Source organism: Pestalotiopsis fici (assembly GCF_000516985.1).
Source record: "Pestalotiopsis fici W106-1 unplaced genomic scaffold PFICI_Scf_3, whole genome shotgun sequence".
Taxonomy (NCBI): domain Eukaryota; kingdom Fungi; phylum Ascomycota; class Sordariomycetes; order Amphisphaeriales; family Sporocadaceae; genus Pestalotiopsis; species Pestalotiopsis fici.
Genome location: NW_006917093.1, coordinates 2,376,591 through 2,402,697, shown reverse-complemented (window position 1 = coordinate 2,402,697; position 26,107 = coordinate 2,376,591). Strand labels below are relative to the sequence as shown.

General features: G+C 48.6%; 10 protein-coding genes across 10 annotated transcripts; 5 read left to right on the top strand and 5 right to left on the bottom strand.

Annotated features, from left to right (window-relative positions):
* Positions 1-176: 176 nt before the first annotated feature.
* On the top strand, positions 177-1,766 carry PFICI_04863 (uncharacterized protein; the record flags this gene model as incomplete). The annotated part of the gene is made up of 1 exon (XM_007833444.1): positions 177-1,766. The coding sequence occupies one exon, from the start codon at positions 177-179 to the stop codon at positions 1,764-1,766; it is 1,590 nt and encodes a 529-aa protein (XP_007831635.1).
* A 608-nt stretch (positions 1,767-2,374) lies between these two features.
* Positions 2,375-3,294, top strand: PFICI_04862 (uncharacterized protein; the record flags this gene model as incomplete). Its single annotated transcript, XM_007833443.1, has 2 exons — positions 2,375-2,664; positions 2,724-3,294. The coding sequence occupies 2 exons, from the start codon at positions 2,375-2,377 to the stop codon at positions 3,292-3,294; spliced, it is 861 nt and encodes a 286-aa protein (XP_007831634.1).
* Positions 3,295-3,475: 181 nt separating this feature from the next.
* PFICI_04861 (uncharacterized protein) lies at positions 3,476-4,297 on the bottom strand (the record flags this gene model as incomplete). Its single annotated transcript, XM_007833442.1, has 2 exons — positions 3,476-3,984; positions 4,039-4,297. 2 exons carry the CDS (start codon positions 4,295-4,297, stop codon positions 3,476-3,478), a joined length of 768 nt encoding a protein of 255 aa, XP_007831633.1.
* Positions 4,298-4,930: 633 nt separating this feature from the next.
* PFICI_04860 (uncharacterized protein) lies at positions 4,931-5,917 on the bottom strand (the record flags this gene model as incomplete). Its single annotated transcript, XM_007833441.1, has 1 exon — positions 4,931-5,917. One exon carries the CDS (start codon positions 5,915-5,917, stop codon positions 4,931-4,933), a length of 987 nt encoding a protein of 328 aa, XP_007831632.1.
* A 2,620-nt stretch (positions 5,918-8,537) lies between these two features.
* On the top strand, positions 8,538-9,662 carry PFICI_04859 (aryl-alcohol dehydrogenase AAD14; the record flags this gene model as incomplete). Its single annotated transcript, XM_007833440.1, has 1 exon — positions 8,538-9,662. One exon carries the CDS (start codon positions 8,538-8,540, stop codon positions 9,660-9,662), a length of 1,125 nt encoding a protein of 374 aa, XP_007831631.1.
* A 1,400-nt stretch (positions 9,663-11,062) lies between these two features.
* On the top strand, positions 11,063-12,181 carry PFICI_04858 (uncharacterized protein; the record flags this gene model as incomplete). The annotated part of the gene is made up of 3 exons (XM_007833439.1): positions 11,063-11,734; positions 11,791-11,878; positions 11,931-12,181. The coding sequence occupies 3 exons, from the start codon at positions 11,063-11,065 to the stop codon at positions 12,179-12,181; spliced, it is 1,011 nt and encodes a 336-aa protein (XP_007831630.1).
* Positions 12,182-12,237: 56 nt separating this feature from the next.
* Positions 12,238-13,203, bottom strand: PFICI_04857 (uncharacterized protein; the record flags this gene model as incomplete). Its single annotated transcript, XM_007833438.1, has 1 exon — positions 12,238-13,203. One exon carries the CDS (start codon positions 13,201-13,203, stop codon positions 12,238-12,240), a length of 966 nt encoding a protein of 321 aa, XP_007831629.1.
* A 2,833-nt stretch (positions 13,204-16,036) lies between these two features.
* Positions 16,037-17,609, bottom strand: PFICI_04856 (uncharacterized protein; the record flags this gene model as incomplete). Its single annotated transcript, XM_007833437.1, has 5 exons — positions 16,037-16,042; positions 16,121-16,531; positions 16,686-17,118; positions 17,164-17,269; positions 17,375-17,609. The coding sequence occupies 5 exons, from the start codon at positions 17,607-17,609 to the stop codon at positions 16,037-16,039; spliced, it is 1,191 nt and encodes a 396-aa protein (XP_007831628.1).
* A 302-nt stretch (positions 17,610-17,911) lies between these two features.
* Positions 17,912-19,131, top strand: PFICI_04855 (uncharacterized protein; the record flags this gene model as incomplete). Its single annotated transcript, XM_007833436.1, has 2 exons — positions 17,912-18,629; positions 18,695-19,131. 2 exons carry the CDS (start codon positions 17,912-17,914, stop codon positions 19,129-19,131), a joined length of 1,155 nt encoding a protein of 384 aa, XP_007831627.1.
* A 749-nt stretch (positions 19,132-19,880) lies between these two features.
* PFICI_04854 (uncharacterized protein) lies at positions 19,881-22,046 on the bottom strand (the record flags this gene model as incomplete). Its single annotated transcript, XM_007833435.1, has 6 exons — positions 19,881-20,718; positions 20,776-20,853; positions 20,912-21,718; positions 21,770-21,866; positions 21,926-21,973; positions 22,028-22,046. The coding sequence occupies 6 exons, from the start codon at positions 22,044-22,046 to the stop codon at positions 19,881-19,883; spliced, it is 1,887 nt and encodes a 628-aa protein (XP_007831626.1).
* Between the last annotated feature and the right edge of the window lie 4,061 nt (positions 22,047-26,107).

The following is a 26,107-nucleotide window of genomic DNA, read 5'->3' as shown; positions in this document are numbered from 1 at the left end:
GCCTTCTCGGCGCGGGGGGAGAAGGAGGACGACGGCACACGCACTCCGCTCTAGCCAGCCAGAATTGAGGCAAAGTAATAACAATACTCGTAACCAAGACCAAGTGTGTTGTGCCCAATCTCAAAGAGAGGACACGGCGGTTGACATTGACTTACTAGAGCCTGACTTCGCCTGCAATGCACCAAGCTCCTCCACGCTTTAGTCCGCCCGAAAACCAAGCGCTCATCGCGGTGGGAAGCGCTACAAGCACCACTGCAGATAATTCTAGCACCTCAATTAGGGCGAATCCACCCACCATATCTTTACCTAACAACAATGATTTAAACAACTGCAACGATACTCATGTTACGCGACAAGATGATCGCCTGGTAAAACTCTTTTATGAAAACTTGCACCTTGCCCACCCCATTCTAGTGCCCAGCGCCTTCTATCATGGGCAACAATACCCTCGATTCCTACAATTGGTAGTCCACCTGATCGGGTCGCGATACTTGCCCTCCGAGCCGAGCCAGCAGTTGAAGGACAATGTCGAATCTCAATTGACAATGAGTCAAGATCGGTCCCCTTCCATGGTCCAGGCCTGTCTTTTATATGCCATCTATCTTGATGCATGTAATGACTACTCAAAAGCTCGCGATGCATTTTCGAAATCGGCACAGATAGCGTCCGAGCTAGGCATGCATCGAAGCAGCTTTGCCTCATCCATGGGCTCGGAGCGGTCGGTCGAGGCCGAGAGCATGCGAAGAACATGGTGGGAGCTCTACGTGGTCGACGTTTTCATGAACATTTCGTCCAAGCCACTGACATTTCACTGCCAAATTGCAACGCCCGAGGTGGCATTGCCCTGTGAGGAAGCCCTATACGTGAGAGCTAGTGGCATTCCTGCCCCTGCCAGCTTCTTGGCTTTCAGGCGCCGAGTTTTTTCCGCCGAAGAAACCATCTTTCCGTCCTTCAGCTATCGCATCGATGCCGTCATGATACTTTGCCGCGTTCTTGTACTGAATCAAGTACGGGAGCCGCACCGTGATCAACTGCAAGCGGTCGAAAACGCGCTCGTCAGCTGGGTTAATCATTTGCCCTCATCGAAAAGAGAGATCATCGACTCGTACGGCACCGTTGACGAAATGATGTTCCAGGCACACATTGCCATTGCGTATGCTGCCATGTTGCTGCATCTTCCACGTAGCGAGTTGCAACCGCTTCTTCCGCCGCGGGGTGACATATTCTGGCCCTGCACACCCAGTGAACTCTCTTCGACCTTCTCTCGGGTCGTTCACAGCATCAAGGCGACCGAGGCATCTAGACGCGTGTCGGATTTCGTGTCGATATGTCCAAACATGAACAAACACAGCCCGTTGATCACACCTGCGTTGGGGCTCTGCGGAATGATTCAGCTCGCCACCTCGCTGAGCCACGCAGACGACTGCTTTGATCACCACTGCAACCGCGTCACCCTGATATTGGGCTGTTTGCGCGTGGCGGGGCGTACGTGGGATTCGGCAAGCATGACTTTTCATCGGGTACGGACGTGCGCGGCCGAGATATTATCCGAGTCAATCGATGACTGGAGCAGCAGGCTATCCGAAAAGATCACTCCGGGCCATAATATAAATGACTTGAGGAGTGGCAACAGGGATCTTGGATCGCTACAGAATGATCAGGATGCACAGAATCAGGTACTGCTGGATTTGTCCCAAGGCTTTGTCGATTCAGCTTGTTACGATACTTCACTTTTCAATAGTCTTGGAGATTTTGATCTCATCTAATTCCATTCGAATAAGATGAAATGGCACCGGCAATCCGATAAAGCAATATTTCCGCTGCAGCTGATGAATCCGTTCATAATCAGTCTCTCACCTAGTGAAAAAGAGGACAAGATTTGTTTGATGCGTTCAATGACATGCTCAACCCGCTTGGATATAGATTCTCCCGGTGAGAACGGGATGAAATTGGTTTAAACCCGCCCTTTCAAACAGATCGGTCATGTTTCATACATGCCTTGATGGATACAGTTTCCAAGCATCTTTAAGTTCTTAGCTCAAAGAGTTCGGCTTTCGGATATAAGCTCATTCGACCCGGGACCCATTTCTATTCGGCGAAAACCTAACATGAATAGCAAAGTACCGCCGAATGCTGTGAGCGGCTCTTTACTACGACTCGCTTTTGCCAATCTGAATGGTATCTCGGTGGTTTAAAACGAACTGCACCAGTTCCATGCTTTATTTTCGGGACCTTGTACCTCAACATTTTGGTATAAAGATGAGTCGGCTCGGTAGAAAATACAACTTTTGCACATCATGTTTGTTGCACATTAACGATAACCTTGTTTGTTCTCATCTTGTCCAGTCCAACTGCCGCTGACAAACGCAGCACAATGGAGAGCAAAGTCTGGCTGATCACCGGTGCTTCCTCTGGCTTTGGTCTCGAATTAACTCGCACCGCATCAGCGAAGGGACACAAAGTGATTGCATCTTCTCGAAATCCCGCCAAGACTCCTGAATTAGTTGAAGAAATCAAAAAGAACGGCGGGACATGGATTAATCTGGATGTTTCGGGGGATAATGTCTCCAAAGTATTGTCGGAAGCTTGGGACATATATGGACACATTGATGTCCTTGTGAACAATGCCGGTTTTAGCATTCACGGCGCGTTCGAAGACCTTGGGTAAGAAGATTTATCGCTCACTAGCTATTGACTTATATATTGATGAAACAATATCCTAGCGAGGCAGATATTCGTACCCAATATGAAACCAATGTTTTTGGTGTATTCAAGACAATGCAGGCCGTCTTGCCAAGGATGCGGGAGCGCAAATCGGGCATCATTGTCAACATTAGTTCAACAGGAGGACTTCGGGCTTTACCCGGCGTTAGCCTTTATGCCGGGTCCAAGCATGCCCTCGAGGGCATGACGGAGTCCCTCGCCGCGGAGTACGCCGAGCACGGCGTTCGGCTCATCTTGGTCGAACCGGGTCCCTTTCGTACAAACTTCTTGGGAAAGAATGCTTCTCAGGCCCGTCCGTTGAGTGATGCTTTTCGCGGAACAGCTGTCGCCAAGGTCTTGGAACATCTGGAAGAACCCAATGGGAAGCAACCGGGTGATCCCAAAAAGGCCGCACAGGCGATTTTTGACTTTTGCATGGGACAGGGCAAAGCCGCTGAGTTGAAAAAGCCTTACCTGAGACTGTTGCTAGGTAACCCAGCGGTCAAGTCTGCCAACGACAAGTTGGACTCGCTCAGAGAGAATTTTAGCGCGGTTGAGTCTATATCTAGAAGTGTCGATTTTGAGGATTAAGAAAAGATTCGATACGGTAGCATTAGTCTTACGGGATATCTGAGTCAATCAATGAATCTTAATTTCTCTCCAAACTCAAGCTACATTTGTGCACTTTTCTAGCCTGGTTTAATAGGTTCACAATCAGACAATTTGGCAATCGGGAATTACCGCCATGTAACTAGCTTGGATCTTTCGGTACTCATACATCACCAGATAGGTCCTCGCAGCCCAGTACGCCGATTTGCGACTTGGCGGCCAATTCCACTGCCTCATCAATTGGAACTTTTCCCTTGACTACGTCGAGCCATCCTTTGACGTCGTCCCTCATCAATATTTCTAAAGCTACAGCAGCCACGTCCCCTCGCGTAATTTGCGACACCGAGGGTGTCTCCCCCAGCGCGACCTTGCCCGTCGCTGGAGAGTTGGTCAGCCAGCTTGGCCGGAGACTGATGCCATGCAAAGACCGCTCCTTGATCATGCGAACCAGGAACTCGTCGGCCTCGAGCTTTGCCCGCTGAATATCGGGGTAGCTCGACGTCTCCTCGCGGGAAGCCAGGTGATCCTCATCTGTCCACCACGGTGCTCTGTGCCGCCGAGATGCCGGGAAAGATATCTGTAGATACTTTTTCACAGACTCGGTCTCCGTTGAAGCTTCTATAATTCGAATCGCCGCGTCTCTATCAACCAAACATGGTTGAGAAAGGGAGCCTTGGGCACGTCAGCAATGCGCAGCCATACTTGAGCATGAACAACTGGACTCACCTGCCGCAAAGACCACAATTTCTGGCTGCGCCTGGCTAATCAAGCTTCTTGCATCAGAAACGCTTTTTATTGCCTTCAGGTCCGCGAATACGGTGTCGATCTGACCTGGAGTGGCCTTGCCGAGCTTTAGAATATCCGCTGCTTGTTTCTGGTTGCGGATTACGCTCGTGACGTTCCAGCCCTTGGCAAGCATTCCTGCCGTTAATAATCGTGCGGTTTGCCCATTACCGCCAAAGATCATGACCCGCTTGCAAGTCATTGTAATTGAAAATTGTAATGAAAATGATCAGCAGTCGTGCTGTATTTTAGGGTGCAAGAAAATTTGCAATTTTCACGTCTTGAGGAGTTGCTGGATAGAAATGTCGTCCTCGCTATACTAAGTTGCGGCACAAGGAGTAACTGAACCTACGTATATATACTGTGTAGAAGCTTTTCCGTTCGAGTGTTCTAGCGGGATCTGATTGGAACCAAGCTTACCACTATTGCCTGCGTAAAGCCCGTCCATCGTACGCCCCAGATTATTATCTCCAAAGTCCGGTTAGACACCAGGTAGAATTTTTAGCGATATTTAGTGGCGAGCTACCTCCGCAAGTATTTCACAAACATGTTCATCGCCCCCTTTGACAGAATTCGAAAGGAACACTAATTAGCAACGATTTAGAATTCAGATTGTGTCCCATCATGTCCTTTTCATGACTTGTGTTGCCTAATCTGCATTCAAAGTTCAGGTTGCCTACAAGTCTACTCAAGGGATAAGTAGGAGCTGATTTCGACTAACCTAGTCACAATGGTTCACCAATTGACAAATGTTTGCTTGAAATCACATATTTAACGTTATAGTAAACTATATGAGTTTGTAGTGAAGCGCTTGGAGAATGATCACGCCCTGATTCTAAAGATTGACCAACTTCAAAGACAAATCCCACAATTTCTGGGCCTTGGCTTCGTCGTATGTGTGATCGCCGTACCCAGGCGACCATTGGCCGACTTTGGGATCCCATTTGCCAATGATTTGACAGTCCTCCAGATATTTGCCTCCCTGTCCCTCTAGAGCACTGGACGTGGCCGCCCAAATGCTGGTAGCAGCGCCCTGGTCGGGATTCTTTGTAATAGACGCCAAGTACGTGTCACTGGAAAATCCGGCCTTGGCTTCGTCGGAAAAGTGCCGCGTCAGATCCGTCAGGACCGAGCCGGGCTGCACGCTCCAGGCGTGGACGCCCTGGTCCTTGAAGCGGCGTTCGATCTCGTTGGCGCACCACACATTGGCGGTCTTGCTGGCAGCATAGGCCGCCATGGCGTCGTAGTTGCCCTCAAAGTTGTAGTTGTCAAAGTTGACCTCGCCAAAGCGGTGGGCAATGGACGCCAACACGACGACGCGGGAGCGGAATTGAGCAGTTGTGGAGGAGATCAATGTCGGCAAAAGGAGGTTGATCAGCAAGAAGTGACTCAAGTGGTTGGTGCCGAACTGGGTCTCGAATCCATCCTTTGTACGGCCCTCGGGCGGCATCATCACGCCAGCGTTGCAAATGAGAATGTTCAGCTTGCTGCTGCGCGACAGGAAGTCCTTGGCACATGATCGAACACTGTCCAGTGATTCAAGATCAAGTTCCAAGATCGTTACTCGCGGGCTTTGAGCTACGTCTCCCAGAGCAGACTTGGCCTTAGCAACATTGCGCGCAGTGAGGAAAAGAGTTGCCCCTGTTTTGTATAGAGCGCGGGCCGACTCGACGCCAATGCCGGACGAACAGCCCGTGATGAAGGCAGTCTTGTCTGACCATTGGCCTTCCAAGCCCTCGTCTTGAATGATTTGCAAGGCAGTGGGGCGGGAATCGCCAGGTCCTTTGGGTGACTTGTGTGCAGCAACGTAGCGGTCCGCCATTGTGAAGGAAGGCAAGAACCACGGGTGATCGAGAATGAAGTTGTAGAGAAATGAGTTGCGAAGTGTGATGGTGGTCTGCCGTCTTTGTTTGACCCAGCAGGGTTCGCATTTAATATACGATCCAATGTGCTAGTTACTTACATCACGACATGCTGCCACACAGGGCGTACCCTCAAGGCAGTGCCTTGGTGGATCACAGCGACCCGCCAAAACACGAAGTTTAAACATTGGAGGCTTGCAAACCCGTGCCAGGGCGGGAGGTTTTAAGTTTAAGTCCGCGCCGGCACTTCCAAAAGATCTAGATCACCGGCGTTAACTACGAGAAGAGTCGCCATGTGTATATTGGGACTCGAGTCAAGTCGGCCGTGCAGATTATGAGGTATCAATCTCTTCATTTCAGCTTTACATTAAAATACGCGTATTTGGTCAATGCTAAACTTCTTAAAACTTGGGAAGAAAAGAAGGAGCGGAAGATATAATTATCTAGGTTCCGGAGTTTACGTACTGTTAATTCCGACCTACGTGAAGAAATAATTGCATCCTACCGTCATCGACCAACCTTTTGCAACGTCTTCAACACAGTTCAGCTGCAAATATAGAGCGCTTTATCATGATTACACGATTCTTGACAATGGTGATTTTCTTATCTTTGTCCACTCACCATACGGGATGATGGCTATCAGACTGAATTGGTTTCTATGGCCTGGGAGTTTCTCGCATGATCCTGAGTTGTTTGAGTTTCGGTGATAAGAATTGGGACCTTCGCCAGGAAGAGTGATTACCCGGGAGATTGATGCTAACGATCTGTGCATCAAACCTTGGAATCTCGCCGATACCATCTCGCATGGCCACACGGCCGGGATGGCTGGAGCTGTCATGAAGGAGGACAAGCTGAATCAGTCAAAAGTTGCCCATGATGTCAACATGCTTCCATACATGGACGAGACCCGGAGGCGAGACCCGTAAACTCATCGGCACCTTTCTTGTGCTTGCCATTGAGGAAGTCGGTTGAGTTTCGTTGGCCTTGAACAGTACTTGAAAGTACATTCTATGTGCCGTCGACAAGCGTCACACGCCTCAGTATTCCACCTTAGACATTGTACGTCTTGCACTGTATAAATCGGAGCGTCCTCCATAAAGCGATGGCCAAGGCGCTCGATTATGCCATCAAATTCGGCAGAGCTTTGCAGCAAACTTGGTTCCATGGAACTCGATGTCCTGCGCAGACAGTAACTTTGACAAGTTATATTTGCACCTAATCGTAAGCGACTTGATCGCCAACTTTGTAATGTCGAACTTTCCACGAGCTCGACTTTGGCATCTGTAGATCAGAATATCAACGGTGTTTCCAGGCTGTGTACTGAGCCGATTGAAGCCTTCAGTCTTGTCAAACGGACATGGAAGTTGCAGGCTGCTAAACAATCCTTGTGCAGCTGTAAGACCAATACCATACATACATGCTGACAGCTGCCGCCTCTTCTTGAGACATCGTCGCGGCAATGGACCATGCAAAATGCCGTTCCGTAATGACATATCGGACAAATGGTTCTGCCGTCCATTTACAGAGCAGGCTTGGTATCTGAACTTGAATGTCAGCATATACTGCTTGGCGTTCTCTTCAAAATTGGCGTTCGATATAACAAATGACCTACCACCCTGCATTCAGCCCGCGGCGTGCGCCTCTACTTGATTCTGCGAGCTTTTTGATTCTGTTGCCAACTTTCGTCACAATACGCGCAAGATCACTGCCAACCATACTGTGATCCTCGGCCACCACGGTGTTTGTCGTACATAGCCAATCGACATGGTCTAGGGCAACTGCGCCGCCGGTAATCAAGATTTCTGCTGGCTCGGGGATGGGAATATTATAGTTAAGAATAAGCTTGTTCTTAGGATTACAGCTTTCATCACGCTATGGCAGTTACAGTATGCGTGTTCCCGCTGACGAAATTTTAGTATGCAACAAGGTCACAAATCTGCAGTGTCACAGTGTGAGTGTGGCATAGCACGATCAAGTGATTATCAAGTGATTGACTAAGATATGACATGCAGTTGACGTTTCTAAGCAGTAGGACTAATCTGCTTAGAAATAGGCTCAGCCAAGAAATCAGTGCGCAGAAAAGGTACAAAAAGAGAGCACCGCCCGCTGAACCAGGACCCCGCATTCGCTGCATGTGGAAATTTGTCCGAAAATCGGTTGGCAAGTTCTGAAGAACTTTGATCGTATCCAAAGGTGACAATAATACTGTACTGCCAGTCATGATGATCATCGGGTTTTGGCTGCTCGTTCGCCAATCGCCTACGGGTGGGTACTAACGTGCTGCCAGTAGGTATTCTGCTCCGGTAGTACGTACTACGTCCTTATTCCCGTTAAGGCCGACCCATGCATCTCTCTGTACGACAGAATAAGAGAGATTGTTCCCGACAACCATTGCAGTCGTGAGATCGGACCGCCGACAGACGGATGAGTGAAATGCTTACCAATATGCTCACGACTTTTGTAGTGCTCTGTTCCCATTTAAATAGACATGTCCTCTCACTAGATGTACGGTCTGCCATATTCGTGTAAAACATCTTCAGACTGAGCGCAAATAACCCAAACATCACACAATCATCTACTATGGCTTTCAGACCCGTTGAAGAACCCAAGACAGACCTTGGCAAATACCGGATCCTCTCTAGCAATGCTGGTGTACGTGTCTCTCCCCTGGCTCTGGGAGCAATGTCCCTAGGCACAGAATGGGCCAATCTCCTAGGTGGAGTGACCAAGGAGGACTCGTTCAAGCTGTTGGACTACTTCGTGGAGTCGGGCGGCAACTTCATCGACACGGCCAATAACTACCAGAATGAAGAGTCCGAGACGATTCTTGGAGAATGGGCAGCTGCTCGAGGCAACCGTGATTTGCTTTTCATCGCGACAAAGTTCACCAACGGCTTCCGTACTCACGACCTCGGTACTGGGAAGACTGTCAACTATAGCGGCAACCACAAGAAGTCGCTAATGTTATCGGTCGCCGCTTCGCTAAAGAAACTGCAAACGACATATATCGATCTCCTCTATGTCCACTGGTGGGATTGGACTACCTCTGTCGAAGAGTTGATGGACTCGCTGCACATATTGGTCGAACAAGGAAAGGTTCTGTATCTTGGCATCTCGGATACACCTGCCTGGGTTGTGGCTGCCGCAAACACTTATGCCAGAGCACACGGCAAGACACCGTTCTCCGTCTACCAGGGCCGATGGAATGTGATCGACCGTGACTTTGAGAGGGATATCATTCCCATGGCGCGCCATTTCGGCATGGCATTGTGCCCCTGGAATGTGCTAGGAGGTGGAGAGATCAAGACCAAGGCACAGCTCGAGGGGGACAGCGCTCGGTACGAGGAGCAAAGCGAGTATGCTCAAAAGGTCAGCGAGGCTCTGGAAAAGGTGGCCGCCGAGCACGGAACCGACAGCATCCAGCAGATTGCCCTGGCGTACGTCATGAGAAAGGCTCGCAATGTATTTCCCCTAGTCGGGTGTCGCAAGCAATCGCATCTGGAAGATAACATCAAGGCACTGAGCATCCGCTTGACAGATGACCAGATGCAGTATCTCGAGAGCGTCAAGCCCTTTGACCTTGGCTTCCCGCTCAACTTTATTGGTGACGATCCCAGAGAGGGTAATAGACGTTCAGACCTGGTGCAGTCCCTCATTGGGGCCAAGATCGACCATCCAAGCCCGCAGAAGCCAGTCGGTTACTAGGACTGTTTTATGGATCAGAATTCGGAAACTAAAGGCTGCATTGATTCATTCCCTAGAGTGCTACTGATCGCCCAGATCTGGACAAATAAATCCTCTCCTTAACACCAAACAACGATAATAGTTTTAGCGACCTGTCTGAGCTATACATTGTCATGACCGTGACTCCTTCTGCATACCCCGTACCTGCTTTTCACACTATCCAATTATTCAGAAAAAGTAACAAGGTCCCGATTCGAAGCTTCTGGTTAAAAAGAAGAAGAAAAAGCAAGATGCATAAATGTGTTATATCGACGTATCAGTACCCAACTCAGATCCCCTGCTCGGGCATATTTCTCACTATAGCCAATGTGTGAAAGGGGAACTAAAAACGAGATAATAGAGGAAGCATTAAAAGATGTCTAAGTGGATCTCTAGTCTACAAAAGAGAGGTGCTGAAAAGCGAACTATATACCCATGCAAGTGATCTGCGGTGGGTACTAACTACGTCAGTACGACAATATTATATTGGGGAGACAACTGAAGCCTGCCGTTGAACTCGCCTATACAGCATTTCGACGGTCCTTACCTATAGACGAATCTGAATGCCCGCACGTGAAACCCCACGCAGTCTTGCACTGCCCTGACAGTATGATCAACTCAAACTTCTTCCAGACGCTCCTTCAATCACGTCTTCCCCACCACGTCTTCGCACGAACAATGCCCTGCCGATTTTCAGCTCTGTCTGACAGTCGCCATCAGAGCTGATCTACTTATCGAACTTTCAGTTGCCAGGACCGCGACTGTAGAACATGTACCTATTGTCCTCGAGAATCTCAATCAATTTTGAAGGTAAACCAGTCTGTCAGCGCTCGTAAGCAAGAACTTGGTGTCGCTGCTACAAGAGCCTCTTATTAGGGGAAGCCAAGTACATACCTATAGCCTTGCTTTGCCAAGCCGACGTGCCGATCCACCTAACAGACACAGCAGTCCAAGGCTCCTTGTCTCTGCCAAAGAAAACATTTACCGCACCTAAGGACGTTGAAATTACATGAAATTGCTGAAGTCTTGCGCATGTACCAACGACTGCCTTGATCTTGCAAATTCAGTACATTCCGTATTCCGACGGAGGAACGGAGCCGGAGACCTGATTTGCTCCGCGCATTGCCGATTGAGCTATAGCTAACCTGAGAACGCGAACGAGATGACAAATCGTGGCTTTCGCGTTATGCCAGCCAAAATGTCGTAAGTCTGTAATGGGGTCATTTATGATGATTCCGATTGGTGGAGCCACAGCTGCCCCATGTCCAGCCCGTTTCTATAAAGTGATGACCCGCAGCAGGCAAAGTACAATATAATCTTCCATTCGGACACAAAACCTGTTACCTGAGACTGTTTATCTTGACTTGTAAGAGCTCATCACCATGTCTAAAGTTTCAGACGTCCCTCCTACGGCCCAATCAATCGTCGTGAAACAGACTGGCGACCCCGAACAACTTCAGATCATATCGGGTCCCGTGCCTAGGCCCAAGGCAGGCCAGGTACTTATTCGGAACCGCTTCGCTGGGGTCAATTTTATAGACATCTACATGCGCACTGGACGTTATCCTTCTCCAGCTGGCTACCCTTTGATCCTTGGATCGGAAGGAAGTGGAACTATCGCGGAGATTGCAGGTGATAATCCGTACAATTTCCAGCCTGGTGAAAAGGTCGTCTGGATTGGTCTCGGTGGATATGCGGAATACACAGCTGTCAACCAGGACAAGGTTATTCACCTTCCTGATGGAGTATCCGAGCAAGATGCCGTCGCCAGTCATTTGACCGGCATGACTGCGCTGTCTTTGATCGAAGAAGCGTACCCGGCCAAAAAGGGTGATGTCGTGCTTGTACATGCGGCGGCCGGGGGTACTGGTTTGATCTTGTGCCAACTCCTCAAGGCCGAGGGCATCACCGTAATCGCAACAGCTGGAGGGCCCGATAAATGCGCCCTGGTCAAGGAGTTCGGCGCTGCCCATGTTATCGATTACAGGGCCTCTTCGGGAGAGTCTTGGTCCGAGCAGGTAAAGACTCTCACGGGTGGAAAAGGAGTTGACGCGGTTAGTGAAGTCTGTCTCGGTACTCACACAACAGCTAATGCTTTATAAACCTTCAGGTATTTGACAGCGTTGGCAAAGACACTTGGAGAGATAGCATCGCTGTGACCAAAATGAAAGGGACGGTTGTCTACTTTGGGAGTTCAAGTAAGTTACGCTCTTTCGTGACACGATAGTCTTCTGACATTATACCCACCAGGTGGGCCAATTCCGCCGCTCGATTTATCCCTTATTAGGGAGAAGAACCTAAAGGTGATCCAGCCGACAGCTCAACACTACGTTTCAACCAGAGAATCGTATACATATTACGCTTCAAAGGTTTTTGAAAAACTCCAGAATGGTACCGTGAAAATCCGGACGCCTAGTGTATACGATTGGAAGGAAGCAGCGCAAGCGCATAAGGATCTTGAGAGCCGAAAAACGGTCGGGAAGCTACTTTTGAAAATATAAAGCATGTATAATATAGCTGAGTAGACCTAGTATACAGGTAGAGTTTTCCAGTCTAGTTAAGTACATGCACCTCTCACTCCGAATCTGTAGGACGCAAAGTCTGAAACATGAAAATGAACATTACCAGCAATAGTTTCATTTGTGTGCCAACAGTAGAGCCAATCGAAGGAATGTTCAAAGTACTTCCACGCTGCACATGTGGCTCTATTGACGCAAGCCTGGTGGCACTCTAGGCTCGACGTGACGGGCAAGTCTCCAATAGGCTCGTCCAGAACGCCGCCGGCAAGAGTCCATTTTGTGCTGTCGTTGTATACATTCTTGTCGCACCTGACCAAGAAGCCGTCCGCACATTGTGTCTTTCCTCCCATGCACAAGGGCTGGCTCGATGGCGACACGGTGCCCGTGGGCAACGTGGTTAGTGTCCGGGTTGGTGTGGGCGATGAGACGGGTGTGCTTGTTGGAAGAACGCAGCCCTGGGCCGCATTCGCACGCAGCACGATAGGCTCGCAATCGAACCTCGGATCACTGCCGTCGCCAATGACCAAGCCAATATCGTTTTGGGGGCAATACGAGAAGATTTGATAGTCCGGGCTCCAGCGGTGAGCGCAAGCTAGGATGTTGTTGGAGTCGACTTCACACACGGCCGCAATGTGTTCGTTGCTCTCTGGATCCAGTAGACTTTGTGGATTATCAAAGTACAGCATGTCGAAGACGATAGAGCCCGCAACATTGTTTATGCCATCCCAATATGTCGAGGCCGTAAACCCTTGCTGCACACTTTCCCCATCGTAATTGATTAGGTTACCAGTGATTCCATCGATGCCAAGCTTTGTTCCTCGCGAGCTCTCACCGACGAATGAAGCCCAAACTCCAAACTGGTAATCCTCAACAGCAAGGAACCCCAGACTTGTACCATTTGTGTATGTGCCCTGAAGAATGAAACAGGTTGATGATGTTGTGGTATAAGCAGACAAGCCTGTCGTCACTAGTGTTGATGAAAGCATCATAATAATGGAAGACATTTCGAAACGTCAATGGGTGAAAGATGATGAGTTCTATAACAGAAGCCAATCTGAATATTTACCAAAGACCATTAAAAGGCACTTTCTTTGAGGCTTTATAGGAGGTTTTTGTACTTGGCCATGTCGAACCTGAGGAGATTGTGCGGGGCTCGGATGTAAAGCAACAGATATTTCTTTTCTTCTTCTTGTTTAAACTCTGAAGGCTTACAAGTATTTGCCAATCACAGGTAGCCAAGGCGGTTCAAGGAGACTCGTTCCAACACTATTGCCACTTTATGTGCAATTACATCAAGAATTATCTTGGCTTCCTCGGACATTGGCCAACCTGGAGTTGCACGACTTGCTTCTTCGCCTTATCACATCTTGGAGGGTCGATGTCAGAGACAAGGTTTGGAGGGATCGAGCACTGAATAAAGTGGGCATGGTACTTGAAAAGACTGAATTTACTCCCCGAGGGGCATTCGCCAGATGCAAAACATAGCGCGTGTCCAAGTTGGGTAAAGATTATTTATTATATCCATGATTCCACCAAAGGCTCATTCCTCTCATTATGCAATCTGTAAAAGCTTTTTGTAACTTGCCGTACATGGTCGCCAGATTTTGTACTCATCCCTTATAAGCATTGTGTCTTACTGACGTAGTCAGTACACACCGCAGATCATCTGCGTGGGTATATAGTCGCTCTTTAGCACTTTTCTTTTGTAGATTAGAGATTAAGTTAGACATCTTTTAATGCTTCCTCGATCATCTCGTCTTCAGTTCCCCCTTCGCATATCGGCTCAGGTGAGATATTGTTTCGCATAGGCAGATAGTGAATGCGGTTGTGTTAATAAGTAAACCAAGGTGAATAGGACAGGAAGATTAATTCCATAAAGAATAGAGACAATAGAGAAAAATGGTAGTGATCGCCCCAGCTTGAAGATCAAAAAAAAAAATATGGCCCAAAGGAGTCTCCCGCGTAGAGGTGTCCATTTCACTCCGATTTCCTTTGCAATCACTTGAATTTTCTACGTGCTGCGAGAACGATTCCTCCTCATCGACTGGGAAAAGAATGGGCCTCGAATTGAGTGAGCTCTCCGCACTCATCCGTGCCCTCTACAACCTCGACAATAGGAAGATTCTGCCCCTTTCCTCTATGCTTCTGCTTGTCTTTGTCTAGGATGGGGTTGAGGGCATTGCTTTTCCATTGAATTCGCTTCGGTATCCATTTAATACCACACATGAAGAGTATGACACCTTTAGCCTATTGAATCATGTCAGGAAGGATGCGAAGTACCGCATCAGGAAACAAAAGCAAGCCTTACGTAAGCTCATCGTCCATTCACTAGCATCATGGCTGCTCCACCCTTTGAAAATACCAGTCAGCGCAATCACATCAAACTAGGCGAATTAAAGTTGATGGTGAATTTGGGGCGGAGGCACCCTTACATGTTGCTGTTGGAGACAATTGAGCAACACCTGCTGCCTCCGCGCTGATATACCATGAAAACTCAGTACCCCTAGACTCGACGACAGAGAAGGCACAACGTGTAGCACTGCAAGTCTTGGTAACAATCCAGAGCCCCCAATCTTTGGCTTCTGTATTTTCTTGAACAATCTTGGCAGCGTTGTCTCTCATCCAGTCTAGAAAGACCTGGTCCTTGACCCCGGTATGGCATCTTGAGATGGGTCCCTGAGTCAGCAGAACTGCGGTTTCTTTTGAGGATGATCTATATCTGACGGACACTGCGCCGCCCGCACCTTGGTGCCTTTGTGTTTCGGCATGTTAGTTCTTGCAGTATCATATGAAACAGTGTCTGAGACCAAGCTGGCTTGTCATGACTCACTGCGCACTCATTTCACCCGTCACTTCGATTCTTTCTACATCGTGGGATATTCGCTGACCCCAGACTTCTTCTGCACCGCTGTTGGGATCCACGAATGATATGTCCTGGTCTTTGGATAATGCCGTATAGCCATCAAGGCGAAGTTACTCGGCGGGAGTGGCCAGGTCCACGACGAGCTTCCAGTCTCAGTCTCTGTCGAAATAGCCACAGACACCAGGTTTCAAATTAGCAGCGTCAATGGCAGGGTACGCCGCATGGTCGTCTTTCTTGTGCTGCAAACATCTCCAGTAAATTATGTCGGGTCGCCGTTCGTCGCCGTGAACCATGGTGGGAGATCACGCCCTGTGCACTCGGCATGAATTGCGGAAGGGTGTAGCTTTCAAAGCGGGATTCTGGGCGTGATACTCAACAGAAGTACCAAGGTAGCCAATAATATTAATACAGGGGAGGGAATGGGGGAAGATCGAGAGGACAAACAAGAGGGAAAGGAGGGGTCGACGTGAAAGGAAGTCGCAGAGTGATATGAAATATAACCTCTCAATGTCTCAAGATACGATTCTTGGCAAGCTAAAAGCCATGGTATCTGTAGCTGAAAGAGTTTCAAACGCAAAGGTACATCTAAATTAGTAATATTTGTCTCACTCAACTAGATACTCCTGAAGGAAAAGAACCATGTCCCAAGTCAAACAGAAATCAATCAAACATTACCTCGGGCTCTCCTATTTCAGATATACCTACACCTACGTCATACGTCTGGCGGTTCTGCACGGATTCCGGACCCTTCTGGACCATATACGGATCTTCCGGCTGACCCCTCAGTCCTTCTGAACCATTCCCATCCAAATATTCCGAGGACTCGCGTAAAGAATTCTGTACTCTCGGTGGCAAGGCGAGTTGACACGAAGACAGCAAGAAAAGTACACTCGCAAAGGGGGAGAGATACTTGCAACCAACTGGATAGGGCTGCACGCGAGAAGACATCCCCGTCCGGATAGAAGTGGATTGTGTTAGTACTAAAGAGTGTCTATCCCATGGCCAAGTTATTAGCAGCGTCTTGCATATTTTTTGTTTTCAAACAAGTCCCAACTTACCGAAACGAATATCAACGGAATGAAGATGAGAACTAGAGTGGTTGCACTCGAGATGGTGTTTTGCGAAACAAAGCCAAGTTGGAGTTGATTCGTGCTCAGTCGTAGCAGTCTTTCAGCAGATGCGTCGCCAGCTTCCTTGAGTGATGCAATTGCTGAGCCGAGGAGGAGCTCTAGTTTGCTTATCATTTCAGGTATCTTGCTGTCAAACATGTCGATCACTTGCACATACTCCGCGGAAAGGGGCTCCTCTTCCTTCCCTACTGCCTTGTAGTTCCTCAGAACCCATGTTCGGACCATTCCAAGAGTTCTGATATTTTGCTCAAGGTAAAATTCGACATGGCTGATTTTGATTGTCACAATTTCAGACGGGTCCCACAGGTTGAAGACGGCTTGTTCCACAAGTTGTATCATCTAGCCACAGGTTGCAAGTGTGCAGAGTCGGAATAGAAAGCAGAAGTTGACAATAGCGGCCAATGTTTCTAGATCGAGATCTAGTGGTGGTGAATCTATGTTGTCATGACCGAGGAGCATTCTTGGTATATCACTCTCCGTCATTCGGATAAACCAGATGTTGTCTCGAGTATTGCAGATGCTTGCTGTCTGTACCCCAGAGCCTGCTGCCGTCTCTCTTTCCGGCTTTCTTTAGATAGAAGATGCTAAAGTACAATCCTGGTAATGTGTTTTGCTCTCTATCCCAAGAGTAGAAAGCTGAGGGTAACTTGGGAGACCGCGGACTGGCTCTCTGCGCATACTCAGTGTATCGCTCCTGGTAGTCTGCCGAATGCACCATTAGCCCTGGTAGGTTATAGAACAGTGCTGCTCTAGCGTCGAGAGGCAGAAGCTGAGAAGGTTCTTGAATATGGTTCATTGTCATGAAATATTCAAGCAGTGCTTCCGAGTCGCGCTTGGCTCCGGTTGGAGACCAATAATGATTCCATGAGGCGCGGCCGGGCTTATAGGAAACGTAATAGTTCAGATTTTCAACGGCCGGTAATGTTCTATAACAACACATATTATTAGCAGCAATACCACCTCTACCTTACAGAGGTACCAAGATGACGCACATGAGATGACAAAGTTCTTTCCAGTCGCCTGGCCGTTCGTGGTACTTTGTGTAGTCAACGTCTTCTACTATGCTGTGTTGGCCATCTACGCTCGTGTTAACGAGAGTTGAATTTGAATCTAGCACGCAGCAAAGCATGACATTTGAAATGCCTCTCGGTTTTGGTGCCTGATTCACGTTATTCCACTCACCATCTACGTCGAAGCCAAGAATTCCCAAAGCACTCCTATCGTATGACGTACTGTCGAAACTTGGTATGTCGCCTCTTTTCACCCTCCTGGGTGGATGGCTGTTCGGCTCGGCATGCCAATGATCTCCTTCCAGTACATTGGAGTATGTGTAAAGAGGAGGTCGCCAAGACAATGTTTGCGTCCGAGACCTTCGTAGTACCCATGGATCGTCCAAAGGTCCTATAGCGTAATCCATGACAATCCAAATGCTTGTAAATATTGATGGCAGTTTGCGAAGGAAGGAGAACACGAATGATCAAGTGGATCTAGCAGTTGTTGGCATGTTTGTATCGACGCCAAACAGGCGTGGCTGCTTGATCTTACTCAGTACATCAACTGAGACGGGGTCTTGCGGCGGGTGTTAGCATTTTCCCATGCACGTGTTGTCTTTTGTTTCAGTCTCAGATCTCAACTCCTCTCGAACTTCTACCATTTGTGCAACAATGAACTTCAGTGGCATCGAAGAGAGTGCTAAATGTGGATGAATTTTTGAACACCATGGCGGCAGCTACTGTAGCCTCGCCAGTGACTCTGGAAAATCATCAACCTGCTCACCCTACTGCGCCTGGCAATGCAGAGTCTGTTTCTCAGCCGCTGCCAGACCATGTCCCCCATATCGAAGCTTTTGTTGAAAAATTGAACCAGGAAATCCCCCATATGCTCGCGAAACCTCAAACATATGATAATGTTCTAGCCTGCTTCATCACCTGGGAAGACAATAATTACTCCCAAATTATTGAATCCGCGGGTGAATTGAGACGCTTACTCGAAGATGAATATGGTTACATGACAGAGGAAGTTAAATTGGAGAGCAGCGACGACGAACTCGGGTCAGATCCATTGCGCCAGTTCAACAGAGAGATATCAGCCCACGTTGACTCTATAGGCAGAAAAACGGTTCCTTCCGGGAAGAAGCTCGGGAACAGTCTATTTATTCTTTACTACGGGGAACATGGTGACTATGATTCATCTAGTCGCAAGGGTTCCTGGTTCAATCGTCAGATTAAGGAGCCTTCTCGCCTAGAATGGGATAGCATCGAACTTATCATCACCCTGGCAACTTGCGACGTTCTGTTCCTGTTTGACTGTTGTCACGCCACATCAATCGTACCACGAGAAATCAAGTGCCGGCGCCGATGCGAGATCCTCGGCGCTTATGGAAACGTCGAGGAAACTTCGGCCCAGGTCAAACAATTTTACTGCGGCATTGACATCAGTACTAAAAGAGTACACCATGGATCCAATGACAACAGCCCAGCTGTTTTGGCGATTAACTGACAGAAATATCTGCGACAAATTTGGTCTGCGCATGGACGTATATCGATTTGATCCGCTCAGATGAAGACCTCTTGCATCCTGTTGCACATTTAAACCCCTCGGAAGTCGTATCCACCACATCCAAGGCGGTTCGAACAGCTAGCACAGAAGTTGTCCAGGACCCTGCGCCCCCGTCAATCTTTACGCCGTCTGCACCCCCAACGCCCCCTCCAGAACCTATGAATCGACAATCTACGTTTTCTGCCGGACTCGCACCACAGAGGTTTAACGCGAAAGAGCGCATGCGGTCCGGACCGTTGATCGAGAAGCCGAGACATCAAAGCACAGTGAACCCTCCTATCCGGCAAGACTCTTGGTTTTGGGCGGGGTCAGAACAGCAAGAAAACCCGCGCATTGAGAGACAACTTCGGAAGCGTAGAATCAAGGATCCTAAGGTATGATCTTGGACCATCTGCCCAATCAGCATTAAATTAATTGTATCACCTACTGACTTGCCATGCTCATAGCTTACTAATGCCGTGGGATATCATACACTCGGCCTGTGGGTGAAATTGGGCTGAGCGGTAAATGTGGTATTTTGTCGGGATAGGCATTGACGAATTGTGGTCTTAGGGAGACAAAAATGGTACAATGGAGATTCACGCTCCAGATCTTGCTTGTTTGTATGGATAGCCTCTCATAGTACGATGATTGTGAACATCAAGACGCCTCCTGAGCTCATCCTGGTCTTGTAAACACCTCTGGTGGCTCTGTTGGGTGAACTTTTCATTGTGCCTCTGATTTTGATTCTAGGCCTCACCAAGATACCAGCTGATACATGTATGTATATACAGCCTCTTCTCTCCACTGAGTATATTTTGTATTCCCGTGAGTGCTTCTCATCATTCAAGATGTGGCCGAGATGCGGAGCGTCTCTTTTATATTGATCTTGAGACCTATCTTCAACGCATTCCGCACACGGATAACTATATTCATAAATCATTAAAACCAGTACGTATGGTATTACTATAGTTAAAGGAGATAGTAATTCTAGCTAATAAGAAATTGTTCCATTTTACACCACTTGAACATCAACATCGTTCAATCTCATCATTTGACCGCAGGTTCGAAATTCTCTTACATCATTCGTTTCCTATCGTACTACTCATTCGAAACGTTATTCGCTGGCAAACAAGCGAGAGAAAGCTCACTACATGCTTCGCACCTCCCTAAACACCAGCTTCTTCATAATGGCGACAACAGCCTCAAAACTCGAAGACTCGATTGCCCATTTTCCCAGTTTTCCAATGGCCGCTTTTTGCAAGCCTCGCATAGGTGGTACAAAGTGCTGCAACTGCGGACAGCTCTCCGCCAAGAGCAATACGAGAAAACATGCCAGGCAGCTCTGCGATGCAGACCACAAGCAGCACGAGCGCTGATCGAGTTGCTCGATCATATTGTACAGAAAGGTAACGCATGACTCAATGCATGCCTCGCACTTTTCCACAACGACCTGCGGCAAAAGACCGTCCGTTGGTGGTGGTGAGTGAGAAGGCGGTGGCGCCGGTGCTGCACGGCCTGGTGACGTCTGGGCCGATGACATCGAAGTGGCCCGGGACTGCTGCGCTGCCGCGTAGAGAACAAAAGGCTGGTGGATTATGTGTCGGGCGGCGTAATAGCGGATGCGCAAGATGCGGCCACGTTCGTTTAGGATGGGCTCGACGCCACGCGGGGGGCGAATTACATCGGGGATTGAAACGTACCACTCCTCCAGCTGCCGGTCCAGTTCTGAGCTGAGTGTGAGCAGTTGCTGCAAACTCAGACCTTGCTTGCTTATGGCTGGATCGACCATGCCAGGAAAGTGGTTTTCCGATTCTGGATTGTACAGAGAGCTGTGGACGCGGTTAAGAAGTCTGCGAATCGCAATCTCTGCAAACAAGTGGATGGTTTCCTCGTGGTCGCTCGGATCCATGCTGTGCGGTAATGGCATCTTGTCGCCAAGCGGCTCTATACCGCTGCGTATAACATCCAAATCTTCTGCTCTATTACTAAACTTAAATGTTAGGACTTTGGATGTTTTGGGTCATGGCTGCATTCAAACTTACCAGTCTTCTTGGAAGCACTGCCAGAATACACGAAGTTCTGCCTCGTGATACTCCCCATCGGCATCTTCACTACGACGGCTGGATGTTTTGGTCAGATCATGATACACGATAGAAGTCAAACTCATTGGGTACTCACAGTTCTATGGTCTGCAGAAATCTCTGAGAGGCTAAATATGACATCCTCCAACTATGCAATGGCCGTCCCAAGTGGGAAAAGTAAGAACCCGCAAGCAAAAGTCCCTGGACCACGACCAGATCTGGTTTGAAATTCCATGTGTATTCGTGCAAGATCAAAGCCAGTGCTGGCCGAAAGAAACCAAGTCCCAAAACCCCGTCGCTCGCATCGGGACTCGCGGCCATGGGTGTCGTAACGGCTCCCAGCGCATAAACCAAGAGACAAATAGCAGCTTCTGCATCGGCTATCGGCTGCTTCTTTAAAAGTTTGGATTGCCACAGATGAAATTCGCCCAGGTTTAGCAGTGGCTGGCGCGAATGAACGTTGCGGAAGTAGCTCTCGGACAATTTACTCACGACCGCTTGCCGTAGAGGAGGCCATGCTCTGCGGTCGGTTTGTGAAGATCTGAGAGACTCAGGCAAGGGCTGGTTTTCCTCAATTCTATAAAAATAGTCCCTAGGAAAATCGCCTAACTGCTCCCGTAGCTGAGGCAAAGCCAATATCGTCGTCGTCAGATTGGTGTGTCCCTTTGGAATCAGAAAGGTGGGCGTTTCGGCCTGCTCTTGCGGGAACGAGGGTATCTCGTTATTCTCGGAGAACTTGGAGAACACAGGCGATGAAGACTGCGTATAGTCAAAAGGAACGGCAGATGAGCTGTTCGGGGTTGAGCCGCTCGTCATCTGCCGCAGCTGCTGGCCCTGTTGCTCGAGGAGCGCCTCGATCCGAGCCAGGCGATCGGCCACGGCGGCCGGACTTGCATCCTCAATCCTATTCTCATGTCAGCTCAAAGCGATCGGGGAAAAGACGAGGCGCTGTTACCAACCGGTCATATGGTAACTCCTTGTAGACACAGTCTGCATTTGAATCCCGACAAGTTGAGCAAGGCCTCTGGCCGTCGCACCGTCTTTTCCTATGCCTATAGTATCATTAGTCTCGTGCCGAGTCACTTGATCGTAAGTTTTAGTTAAGATGTACCTGCAAAAGTCACAGGCCAGGAGTGCCCCTTGAATAGTAATGTTAGCTCTGTTTCAATGAGGTGTTGCAACTATACACAGGGAAGAGCGGGCCTGTCCTTACTCTTTCTCGTGTAGTTCATATTACGCCCGGCGATAACACCAAACTCCGTTCTTGTCAGTGCGTTATGCTTGCAGTGCACCAGGAATGTGTACTCCGTTATGTTGATGTTTCAATCTATGATTATTGCTTCTTGATTTGTTAGCAAATGATCTATTTGAGAGTATGATTATGAGTCAAGCAAGGAGTTTTGCCACGGGTAGGGCCCTCGAGATAGATTTATAAGAATCAAGGCTCTCAGGCAACTGGACCGTCATTGGATGGCATCGTTTTGATGACGGGGTGCCCCCATATTGCATCACCACGATGTATCCTGTGGTGGGCAAAGCCACGGCGATGACATGGAACATGACAGAGCCGTGCCAAAAATGGGACCTTTTGGTAGTTCCTGGCATGTCGAGTGAGTGGGAAGGATGTGCAAAGTGCGCGTACCTGTGGACTCCCAACAACCACCAATCATTCTACACGTCCAGTCGAATGCAACGTCTGTCGTGGTGTTCCATGGTCAGACGTCGAAGCGAGTACACGAATGGTTATCCGTAATTTGTAATTCTGCAAGTCCTCTTCTGCCACAGGGATCGCCCAGGCCTCTGAAGAAATATATTCTCTAAAGAAAAAAAAGTGTAGCTGGTGGAGTGCAGTGGATATGCCGGATGTTCCTATAGATGTGATGCAAGTTGAAGGGTCCGGCTGCTCCAAGACTTGAAGGGCATATTTACATGGGGAAGAGAAAGGCGACATGAGAAAGGTGCAGAAGTATAATCTGCAAGGCCGGGCCGGCATGGACTTCCATGTACAGTTAGTCGCATCCATAATCTAAGGTTTTGATCATAGTCGATCGGGTAGATGATGAATGTAGGTACTGCCTGTCCTGTTCGTCAGCCGCGCAGGGGAGAGGTTTGCTGATGGATGGATTGGTAAACTGGGTAAGGTAGCTTGGATCCGGAGCCGCAGCCGGCGGCACGCAGCTGGCCATTCAGCTCGCGCCTGTGTCCTGGCTCACTGGATTTAGTCATTAGTAGGGGCATCATCAGGGCTTGGGCGAGGCTCAAGACGCGGGACATGGAAATGTCAAGCTAGACCAGGGGCATCTAAAGTCTGCCATTTTAGCAGCAGCTCGCGCGGGCGCTTTCAACTCTGAATGCCGACAGCGCCTAAAAGAAATGGGGATTCGATCACCTGAATTGATTTCGATGATACGTGCGCTGAGTACTTGCGGATTCTAAGGACCTGAAGCAAACTTTCAACGGTCGGATAAGTGGTAATTTTCAAACTCTCAATACGGGGAAGCTTTTCCCCTTGATGGCAAAAAAGTTGATCAAATTAGTGCCGGGAAGTTGACCAGATTGTTACTTGCTGCTGCTGTATTAGCTGTCCCTTTGCTTCGAGTGTACAGTCCAGGCAATCAATACCTAAATCTTGACCCCAAGACCCCTAGGCTTGTCGGTAAACATGACTACTTCTCTCCAAAAGGAAGAAGCTCTGGTACCTACCTACCCTTCTAAGAGTCCAAGCTTCCTTCCATGTCCAGGCACCAAATTAGTGCTGGTCATTCGTCATTCATGGCGAAATGATCAGGCTATCGTGCATCGCACATATAACCGCATATCAATTCAATGCGATCTGATTTCTGACTTGTCGCGCATGTCGTCGCAATGTTGAATGTACATAAGTGAGTGCCACTTCATCCATGTGAACAAAAGGTCCTCAGTACAGAAGTCCAATACGGTCAGGCCGATGCACTTGACTTGATTTGAGGTCCTGTCTGGTCGGGGTTTGTCCCGTGTTGTGCTGTGCGGGTTTTCGGATTTCGCGGTCTTACGGGATGAGTCGCAAGGGGCACAAACAGGACGTTTTGCAATGGTGGCTTGTGGTTACCGGTATATTCCATTGGTAGGCAGGGAAGTACGGTTTTAGAGTGCCGGGATCTGACGTCGTTTGTCAATGTCTCGACCTGCATCTCGACTGACCATGGGGGGTGGGATACGTTGGCTTAGTGGAGCTGCCGAGGCGACGGCTGACGGTTATCGGATTTTAAGCAATAAGAGAGATAGAAATATTATTCGAAGTGCTATGTGGTCTTTCGTCATGGGCGACGTAGCTAAAAGGTTGTCACTCAGGTTGGAGCTGACCAGGTGAAAGGATGTCGCTGATGATCCACTGTAAACTGCTGTAGGAGAATTGAGTCTGGACATGGTCTTCAATGTTTTTGGGGGCTACCCAACCTACAGAGTAGTACCTAGCTACATTAGGACACTAGCGTTCGCGGCGCCTCGCGCTTATAGCTGAGCACTGCTAACCAAACTTGGGGGCAGCACTTGAGCCTCGGGCAGCTCTCTTCGTAGTGGATGGCTGCGCGAAAAGAGGCCGGGCCGGTACGATGGTAGCTTCGCGATTCGGCCTTCTACAAACTACATGCACCCTTTGAGCTCCCCCGAACCATATTGGGGATTTTCAACGCCGTTTGACAGACACGACAGATCCCGCGGCCTGACAATCAGCCTGATATACAGCTATATTCGGACAAGAGAAGACCTGATGCCCCATTCCAATTGCCGATGAATCCACAAGCTATATTGCTGCCTACTCGATTACTGTGGCCACCTACCTAGTAGTAGTATCCATGGCATAGATGCACCTAGGTTGAATTTCAGGGATTACTGAACCATCCGATAGGGCTGTTAGTGTGATTCGAACCAAAAGTTAGGCATCTATAAGGTTACATAGGTCCTTGCATGTCCTGCCTCATGTTAGTATACAGATTACCTTACTATACAAAGGAAAACACTACTATCCGCTTCGTCATGCCTTCTTGGTAGTAAGACTTTCATTTGTCTTTGCTGAACAATGATTCCATCATGCACCTCAAATCCCGACCACACCCATTCAAGCCAAATAGAGATCATGCAGCTTGGGTAACATGAAATGCAATGCCCGCTTTCTGGGAGGTCCTTCCGTAGAGCTCCAACCGCTTACATCAGCATTCTTATGTAACTTGCGACAATTGTTGCTTCTTGCCCAGATTCATTCTCCGAAAGATGCAATCAAAGAACAGTATCTAATCAAGAAAATACAAATCAAAAACTAGTCTACAAATAGTTATACAGAGCTTCTGCTTCAGGCAGGAGTTTCCGAAACTTCGCACTCGCCGTTCCTTTTCACCGGTGTTCTGTGACTGCCTATGCAGGTAGCGCTTGTGTGCTTTGTAATCACTATATTTCAAAAGGTATGCGTTGATTTCATGTGTATACTAATCAGCTAACGCCAAGAATAATTCTCGCAGCATTGCACACCGCTGCCTATGTGGAAAATAGATGGAAAAGAAAAGAAGAAGAAAAACAAGAAAGTACGAAAAACATTGCCGCAATAGATGGATGAGTCACCAATGGCTAGGTAGGCATGAACCGCAGTAAATCAAATACAAAGCGAAGGGCGTGTCACCTTTGGGCACTTCACTCGAGCTACGTACCTTGGTACCAAATGGTAGGTAGGGAAATAATATTGCCAGGATTGCAACAGAATGCAACTAACCTCATCCATGTTTCCCGAACCAAGTGGCTTCCACCCTTTGACAAGACACAGACTCCATTTCTGTTTCTTCCACGAGGCGATCAGAATCTAATGCAAGCTCTAAGAGGATCGCCGCAAGCCTGGGCGCGGCCTCGCTATGCCGGTTCGGATATATCGGGCGGCTCGCCACAACGGTTGCAGCCGGCCCTATCGGCGTTTACTCTATACAAGCGATTTTATCCTCTATGCGTAGCTTCCGCGCATAGTGGACGGCAAGAGACCTAAACTCTAAAGTCGCAGCATGAATCGATCGATATGCAACCTCTTTAGCGGGTGTCCCTAGCAAAGATTATTCAGTGGAACACAAGTCCGTACACGTGCGCGCAATTCAGAGAGTACTTCTTCCGGATAGCAATACAAATACAACACTACATCGCGTGTGCCTACCTATATGATAATTAGTACAAATTGCATACCTTGTTTGTAGCTTCTTTAGAATTGCAAAATACGCCGTGGTCGTAGTATTTCGGCCAATGACCTGGCAAGGGACGATAATGCCCGCCAGTCATCGTG